Source organism: Lentinus tigrinus (genome assembly GCF_003813185.1).
Source record: "Lentinus tigrinus ALCF2SS1-7 unplaced genomic scaffold L226scaffold_5, whole genome shotgun sequence".
Lineage (NCBI taxonomy): Eukaryota > Fungi > Basidiomycota > Agaricomycetes > Polyporales > Polyporaceae > Lentinus > Lentinus tigrinus.
In genome coordinates this window covers 69,736-78,460 of record NW_027137914.1, presented here as the reverse complement: position 1 = coordinate 78,460, position 8,725 = coordinate 69,736, and the positions used below count along the sequence as shown (strand labels likewise).

The 8,725-nt window shown below is 56.2% G+C and overlaps 2 protein-coding genes across 2 annotated transcripts; both read left to right on the top strand.

Moving 5' to 3' along the window:
* Positions 1–484: 484 nt before the first annotated feature.
* Positions 485–4,869, top strand: L226DRAFT_610074 (uncharacterized protein). The gene is made up of 16 exons (XM_067686122.1): positions 485–603; positions 663–813; positions 873–910; positions 970–1,174; positions 1,226–1,270; positions 1,328–1,426; positions 1,480–1,498; positions 1,562–1,768; positions 1,824–1,882; positions 1,941–2,113; positions 2,172–2,627; positions 2,679–2,718; positions 2,777–2,846; positions 2,904–4,379; positions 4,448–4,503; positions 4,555–4,869. Exons 1-16 carry the CDS (start codon positions 509–511, stop codon positions 4,717–4,719), a joined length of 3,354 nt encoding a protein of 1,117 aa, XP_067538647.1. The 5' UTR covers positions 485–508; the 3' UTR covers positions 4,720–4,869.
* Positions 4,870–5,005: 136 nt separating this feature from the next.
* On the top strand, positions 5,006–6,783 carry L226DRAFT_550966 (uncharacterized protein). Its single transcript, XM_067682791.1, has 5 exons — positions 5,006–5,942; positions 6,002–6,093; positions 6,151–6,330; positions 6,393–6,501; positions 6,560–6,783. The coding sequence occupies exons 1-5, from the start codon at positions 5,100–5,102 to the stop codon at positions 6,638–6,640; spliced, it is 1,305 nt and encodes a 434-aa protein (XP_067538646.1). The 5' UTR covers positions 5,006–5,099; the 3' UTR covers positions 6,641–6,783.
* The last annotated feature ends 1,942 nt before the right edge of the window (positions 6,784–8,725 follow it).

The window sequence follows — 8,725 nt, the reverse complement described above, 5'->3', positions numbered from 1 at the left end:
TCTCTTCTCTCCTTGTCGCCTTTTTCTACTAACTCTACTCCTTCTAGACTATCTCACTGCTACTACCGCAGCCCACATCAGTACTTCCTGAAATCCATTATTGGTTATTATCTGTTATTATCGTATTATTTCTCTGACCCCCCCTAACCCTCTGCCTGCTGTTCATTGCTGGCATGCTCAATCTTGCATGTTTCCTGCATAATACGGCCCAGAAAGTGTATATCATGATACATGGGGTCAATTGAAGTTGGTCATTTTCTGGACCCCTTGTATTACTTGTATTATATTCGAAAATAATGCCAAACAATACAATAATCCTCGATAATGGATTTTCAGAAGTACTGATGCAGCTGCCCACCCTCACACACCCCCACCCCCCTACACCACGACCCGGGAATACCTCGCGCACGTACACATCGTAGACACACGGCAGATTGTTGCCTACCATAGGGCTAGGCCCTCGAGGGCAATAAACGCGGAATCCAAAAAAAAAAAAAAAAAGTTCGACATGTCCTTGATGGAAAGACTATCGTCTTCTGGGTTGCCCATGTCCCAGATCAACGTTCAGCGACGAATGCGGCCTGAAATTGCGGACCTGGTCAGGTATGGAACAACTACTCCACAGCGGGACAATCGGCTGGTCTCAGTTATCTTCTATGTAGGATGACGCTGTATCCACGGCTCGAGGACCACGACTTGGTGAAGAACTACCCACACGTCCAAGGGATGGCCAAAGACGTCTTCTTCTTCACGCACGACCACAAGGAGAATGGTGGTGAAGACGACTTTGTCAGCAAATACAACCAGTTCGAGGTACACAATAATCTCTCACGTTCAAATGTCGACGTCTCATCTTACTTCATCGCACCCAGGTGGACATGATCAAGGACTTGGTTCTCTATCTTTTGCGGTTAGTGTCCACTTACCTTCTACCAATTCTAACTCCGTTGACTCAGTGCGGTACTGTAGTCAAGGCCCGTATTCTGCTGAAGGAGATATCGTCGTCCTTTGTGCTTACCTCGGGCAGCTCTCACGACTGCGAGACGCGTTGTCCAATGAAGTCGCCGTCGTCCTCGATGAGAGGGATCAAGCGGAGCTTGATGACAGGAATGCCGAGGCGGAAGATGTGACACAGTCGAACAGCGCGTTCGAGCGCGTCAAGGTCTCGCGCAGGGTAAGGATGCGAATCGTCCGCGTGATTATCGTAGTGAACATTTCTTCCCAGGTTCTTCTGAGGACCATCGATAACTTCCAAGGAGAGGAGGCGAAGGTCAATTATGTTGCCGTGGTTATGGTAGCTGCAACTGACTCTTGAAGCCTAATACAGATCGTCATTCTATCGCTTGTTCGCAACTCGGGCGGCGCAGAAGAAGACGAGGTGCACGGGCACAGTTCTAAAGGACGCGTCAACATTGGGTTCCTCAGAGTAAGTATCTAATATTTTGCCCAGTATAGTTGAGCTGACGGCGACCGTCCCAGTCGGAGAACAGGACAAATGGTACTTCTCTTCTCCGTCACGGTAGCCTGAGAGTCCAGTAGTGATACTGACATTGTCCCTTAGTGGCGCTCTCACGTGCGCGGGAAGGCATGTATATCCTCGGCAATGCCACCAATCTCTCCGCGAGAAGCAAGATGTGGCGCGAAATCATCGACGAACTTCGCAAGCGTGACTGCCTTGGCAGCGCTCTCCCTGTGGCCTGCCACCGTCATCCTGACGCCGTGGAACACGTGTCCAAGCCTGGTCAGCTCCCTCGCATTGCTCCTGATGGTGCGTAAATAATTTGTGTGCACCTGTCCACCACTCAGTTGGCAACTACTATCAGGCGGCTGTCTCCTGCAGTGCGACACGCGTCTCAAGTGCGGTCATCTCTGCCCATACAAGGTGACTCACAACGAACAGTCTACCAGTAGCATCTTCCTGACTACAACCTCTATCTTAGTGTCACTCGGATGACCCTCGACATGTTTCAGTATCGTGTGTGCAACGCTGCACTCGCTTATGTCCCTACGGCCATCCTTGCACGAAGCAATGTGCGGAACCCTGCGGACAGTGCTATATAGAGGTTGCCGATGTTCCACTCCCGTGCGGTCATACCGCGGCCAAAATATTTTGGTAGGTTTTCGATATGCTTGTCAAGTAATGCGCAGGATCATAACGGATACCCCCATAGTTATCAGCGCGACAACTTGGACCAAGTCATATGCAGTGTCAAGGTTCAGAAACCCCTCCCGGGGTGCGAACACGAAGCGACCATGCGGTGCTCTGACGATCCTCGTCGCTATGCCTGTCGTGCACCTTGCAGTGGGATCATGAACTGCTGCGGCCGTCCTTGCAAGGCCCAATGCCATCAGTGCCAGGTCCTCAACGCTGCTCCTGAAGCACCCCCAGATGACAACGGCGGAGAGAACGACGTGGATGACGGCAAGCCTCAACTGAAGCGAGTCAATCATGTCGGGCATCCCTGTCAGAGGCCTCTCTTCTGTGGGCATCTTTGTGGGAAGCAGTGTTCGGTCGACCACGAATGCACTGTCGCCTGCAAAGAAGCTTGTCGACAGGTCTGCGCTCACGCTCGCTGCAAGAATTATTGCTCTGTCCCGTGCGCCCCCTGCCAGGAGCCGTGCACTTGGTAGGTCTACACATTTTGGTTTTCGTCTCGTCTCGTCTAACTATTGTCTAGGCGCTGTTCGCACCAAGCTTGCCCATTACCATGTGGCGCGGTACGGTATCCACCTGATATCGAGAATATACCCTTTGCTGACGTACTTGTCTTCACAGATCTGTGCCCGTCTTCCATGCAACAAGCACTGCGAGCAGGTCCTACCTTGTGGACATCGTTGCCCATCAGGTATGCGTCTACTTACTTCACAACGTGACGCGCCAATGAAAGCTGATCCCCGCCAAGTTTGTGGTGAAGACTGTTCCATACAGATCTGTCCTCAGTGCGCTCCAGACGATCTGCGTACCAACGTCGTCGTCGATGTCGTGATGCAGCGAACCCTGGCAGACCTGGACATCGAAAGCGATAGCTTGGACGAGCTCACCATTACCCTACCGAACTGCCACCATGTCTTCACCGTCGAGACCCTGGACGGCGTCTGCGAGCTCAGCGAGTACTACCGCCGCGATGCAGAGGGAGAGAAATGGGTCGGCCTGGAGGCTCCGCCCCCAGGCTTCAAGCAGCCTCCTGCATGTCCGACATGTCGCGGTGCGATCACTGCTCCTCGGTATGGTCGTGTCTTCAAGCGCGCCGACCTAGACATCCTCGAGAACAACGTCGCCTTCCACATGTCGAAGTCTCTGGGCGCCGTACGCACGAAGCTTGATGCTATCTCGAAGCCGCAATTGACAACAGCCATTGGAGAACTCGCCTCGAATATTGGCGCTGCGCCTCTAACACTATCCACGAAGGAGCTCAAAGCACTCCAGCGTAGCCACACTGGGCTCCTTCAGGCAAAGCGTGTCATCCCGTTTACTCTCCAGGACATCGATCCCCTCAATACCAAACTACACGGACTTCCGAACGACGAGGCGAAGACATGGAAGAAGATCGTCCTGCAGCTGTTCACCGCTTACAAGGATGCGGCCGCAGTGTCGCAAACGCGCTCCGCGCACTCGCACGCGTGGGAGGCATCTTTCGCATACCTGTACCAGAAGGAGATGGACGACATCGTTGCGAACCCCATGGCAGCACCGCGCAACCCGCACGAGTACGCCATGCGCGCTGCCAGGCTGCGGGTCGGGCAGCCACCTCCCCGGGCCGATAAGCGTTTCCTCGTCGAGTCGTTCTGGACCACGATCAACATCCGCCTCACACTCGTCGAGATTCTAGGCACATGGCTCGACCGCATCTCTCAGCGCCCCGAGAAGGCTCCTCCGACTCGCATGCTCGAAGACACAGCCGCGAAGAGGTACCCACCTGCAAACAGGCGCATTTGGGCGACGTACACGTCTTTCGTTCTGCGCTCTTGCGCTGCAGATGCGGAGATCGCGCTGCAGATCACACAGGAGTCCGAGAGTCACCGGCAGGAGGCGAGCACGGTGCTGCTCATCATGCGGATCGAGATGGAGCAGTTCCGGTTCAACGTCCAGATGATGGGGCAGACGCACAAGATGAGCGTCGAGAACCGGGTCAAGATGGCGGACAGTGCATATGAAAAGCTCGCAGGAGCCCGGGAGCGTGTCAATGACGTTCGCATGCGGGCCACCCGCCGGGGACAGAGGAGTCAAGTGGCGGAATGGATGCAGGGTGACTTCCTCCTCCCCGCACAGGCAATACTCGGTGATTGGGAAGCTTTGGAGAGGTCCTTACGCCGCGATACGTTCTACCAGCCGGTTTCGCTCGACGAGTTGACACAAGTGGTCCGGGGCCTCGGTTTCTGTGAGCAGTCTTGCCATCTTCAACGTCACGACTCACGTTACGGTGGCTCATCCCCGCTATGTTCACAGCGCACGTCGGTCACTTCTACAAGTGTCCGAATGGCCACGTCTTCGTCATAGGAGAGGTATGTCGTTTCTCGAGGAGAGCACTGAACGAATCTGACCAGATGCAATAGTGCGGTGGTGCTATGCAGACCGCTGTTTGCGCGGAGTGTGGAGAGGCTATAGGCGGCAATCGTCACCAGCTCCTGTCCTCTAACCGACCCGTGCGAGAGCTTGAGGAGATCGCTCGCGCAACTGGGTCGGAGCCAAGTCCGTGGCCTTGGGCTATCGAGGTCTAGGGCAGTTCGAAGGAATGCCACCGAAACGCTGCTGGAATCTTTATCCTTCAGTCGCATCACGCATGAACACCATTGATTCAAGTTGGTCTGTAGAGCAAGTATACGTACACATGTAGTTTTGTTACAATCACCACGAAGTTGTCAACTGGGTCCCGCGGTGCGAAGTTAACCCTAGACAGTTGCCCGAAAAGGGAAGACGACGATGGGCGTCGGGTATGTGATGACGTCATGGCCTGGCGGGTGTGTTCAGTCGCGTCTGCAGTGGTTGGAGCACACGTCGAGGACAGCGGCGAGTGCGTCATGGCCCGAATCCAAAGATCTTGCGGCCTGTCGCGCGACCACCTCTCTCGCTCTCCCTCTAACCTCCACCGTCCGCGAAGATGAGCGGCTCTGCGAACTCGTCGGGGATGCTCCTCGAGACATTCTCGGGCGCGTTCCAGGGCTCCATCTCCGTCCTACTCACCCTCCTGGCCGGATACGTGATGGCGCGCCGCGGATACCTCAACCACCAAACCGTCCGCAACGTTTCCAAGCTCTGCACCACCCTCTTCCTCCCATGCCTCATCATCGAGGAGATGGGCCCCGAGCTCACCGCAAGGAAGCTCTCCATTGTGTGGATCATCCCGCTCTGGGGTCTAGTGAGCACCCTCTTTGCCCATGCGATCGGGTACCTCGGAAAACGCGTCATGAAACTTCCATACTGGACCGTCGTCGCCTGCGGCCGCCCCAACTCGAACGCGCTCCCCCTCCTCTTGCTGCAGTCTCTCGAACACACAGGCGTCCTTGACACGCTCTCCCAGGATGGGGAGTCTGTCAGCAAGACACTGGACCGGGCCAAGTCTCTGATTCTGCTGAACGCCATCGTGCAGCAGACGTTCACGTTCCAGCTCGCGCCGACCATCATGGCTCGCGACGACGGGCAAAAGCACGACGACGACCCGGAGAGCCAGGACAGGCTGCGCCCTGGTCCAGGCAGGTTGACATCGGTGGTACAAGACTCCGAGCGCGTTGGACTGCTGCACGATAACGACTATGACGGATCCGAGGGATCAGACGAGACGCGAGCCGGAGAGAGCGCATATCCCCGCGCCGTGGACGACATCGCCGACAAACCAGATATCCACTGGCCGGAGCGAATCAAATTTCTCGAGAAGCCGTTGAAGAAGGCGTGCAATTCCATCAGCCCAGTGCTACTGGGTGCCATAATTGCCTTGATTATTGGGGTGAGTATCGCCCCTTGTGCACGACTCTTGACTAGTACTCACTGACCAATACTGCCCAGATTACTCCACCCCTCCATCAGGCAGTCCTGGATGAGGACGGAGCTCTGTACAGCAGCATTACTCAGAGCATCGTAAATCTCGGAGAACTCTTGTACGTCCAGTATCTGTGCCGGCTGGTGGACGGGCGTGCTAACCCAAGTCATCGTAGCGTCGTTCTTCAAACATTCACGGTTGGTGCGGAGCTCGCTATCGTGCGCTCCTCGCACCCAGGGGTGCTTGCGACATCATGGGTCCTGTTCGTCCGCTTCATTATCATGCCTGCGATCGCGTTGCTTTTCGTCTGGGGGACAGCTGGGCGTGGCCTGTATGTCGACGACAAACTCGTATGGTGAGTGCGGCCTCGGTCAATGGTCTGTGGTGTACAGCGCTCATCTGTACAACGCCGTCCAGGTTCCTGCTTGTTCTGATCCCAGCGGGGCCATCTGCTATGCTCCTGGTCAGCGTGGCCGAGATCGTGGATATCAACCAAGGAGCGATCGCTGGCTATCTCACCATTGCGGTACGTGGCCAATATGCATGTCTAGTGAGAGCTCCGCAACTGACGCGTTTCTCTACAGTATCTCATCTCACCTCTCATGGCCGTGGTGTGTTCACTCGGTCTGTCTGTCGTCACCAGCGCGGCCGAGCGCATCTCGTGATTCTGCTCTCGATACCATCTTGCATGTTATTTCGGTGTCTCTTGACTTTCCGTTCTTCTTTCTCGGGCTTGGATGGACTTATGTATTAGTATAGTGGAAATTTGTATACCTACGTTCACATACATGGGCAACTACGGATCCACCAACAAACCAATACGAAGCCAGGATAATATCGCACAGAATAAATCGCAAAGAGAACCGCAAACTCCGCATTAACGTCAGCCATCCCGTATCTCGTCACATCGGTCCTTCCACGAAGTCAAACGTGAGCGAGATCAGCAGCTGGCTCCCATGCCCACCACATGCACAGGTCGGAGACCGCACGATGCTTCAACCTCCTGATAGCGTTTGGTAGCCTTTGCGTCGTGGGGCGGAGTTAGGTTGCCGCGACGTGATCGCAAATATGACAAGCCTGAGGAGGGGGCGGCGGCCGCACGGGAGGCCGCTGTACGTGTCCAATGCCCGACCGGAGGGGCTGCATTCAGCAGCGGGGGGCACATGATGCAGTCTTGCAGCAGGACGCGATCAACACGAAGGTGTCGGGAGAAACCACCAGCTGAGAGAAGAAGAAGTCGCCCGGCACATAGTGGTCGCAGGAGCTAGACCCGGCGGAAGCTCGAAGCACAGAGGAAGCACGACAGGGTGGTGGCCGCGGCGGTCCTCCGACTGCCGCGTACGTTGTGCGGGACGGAACAGAGGGACAGACGGTGATCCCGGGCGTCGAGATTACACGGGCTTCACGATGGAGGACGCTAGAAGGCGCGGGTGTGCATTGCGACGAAGCGCGTTAAAAATTGTGAGACGTGTGTCATGAGTGACTAGTGACCCGCGGGGCCCTTTACATACATAGATTGGCCTCCTGCCACTGGTGCTGGTCCCGGTGCCGTTGCCTGCGGGTGGAGAACGGACATGAGCAAGCGCATCGCGGGTTCCCGCAACGTTGCCATAGGATTAGGATTGGAGGGTGCCGTGCCAGAGATGGCAGACGGGTTAGCCCGTTCGGGAAGAACAAGCCGCGGGGGTTTTTGACGTCGTGCGGCAGCACGCAAGCTTCGACGCGTAGGCGAGATTGTGATGTTGTGCGAGGAAGTCGTTGGGCTGGTCTGGGGTTGGAGCAGTTGGAAGTCCGATGGGTTCGTGAGGGGTTCTGTGCCTGAAGCTTGAGGGCTGTTGTGCGGGTCCACGGCGGCCACATGGGCATCGCTATATTGTATGTTCTCGTATGTTTCTGACGAGCGAGGTCGTCGAGATCCGAGGAACATATCGGCACCGCAGCATGTAAGCTGAAGCATGGGGGCAAACGGTCAGGAACCCAACTCGACCCAACCAAAACGCGTGAATTTAGTACTTACACGGCGAGTGCGAATCCCGAGCAAGAACGAAGCTTGGCTTTTCACACAGGGAAGTCGGATGCACGAAGGCGAGGTAGCCACCGTCCGGGTTACGCGTACAGTGTTAGTGTATGAACGCCGTCATGCTTGAGGTGTGGATCGCGAGATGGGGTGAACCCTGGCCTAAGGTCCTGCCCCGAAAGTTAGCTATTCGTGGGTGCGCGACGAGGAGGGCCAGTCATGTGGCCCGGGGTGTGGGAGCGGGGTGCCGTTAGAGGCCTGCGAGTGCGAGGGGTGGTTGATGACAACAGAAGCTGGCCGTGTTCCATCGACGGTCACGACGAGAGGGCTGACGAGGGCTTGGACAGGAGCGAGGCCGGCGATGTCTACGCCGGGTGCACTGGACAGCGAGTGCGGTTGCGAACGTCGGTGCACGCTGCGAGTGATGTGCATCGTCTGTGTTGGGTGTGGCGGTCGACGTCGGGCTAATCAGTCGCCATCTGGCGTGGTCGATATGGCGATTGCGGTGATTTCGAGCGCAATAGTCGAGGAAGATAACCTTAAGACCACAAGAAGGGGATGGACGCACGCAGGGAGATTCACGAACGAGGGACTGGGCGAGGTTCCCGAATTCGAAGCGCGCGCACGGAGCGGGTCAGGTGGGCCGGGCGGGGTTTTGCAGGAATTTCGATAACTTTAAGCCTGGTATGGGTTATATTCGCGGTAATGGACTGGCCAGGGACGGGGCCGTGTA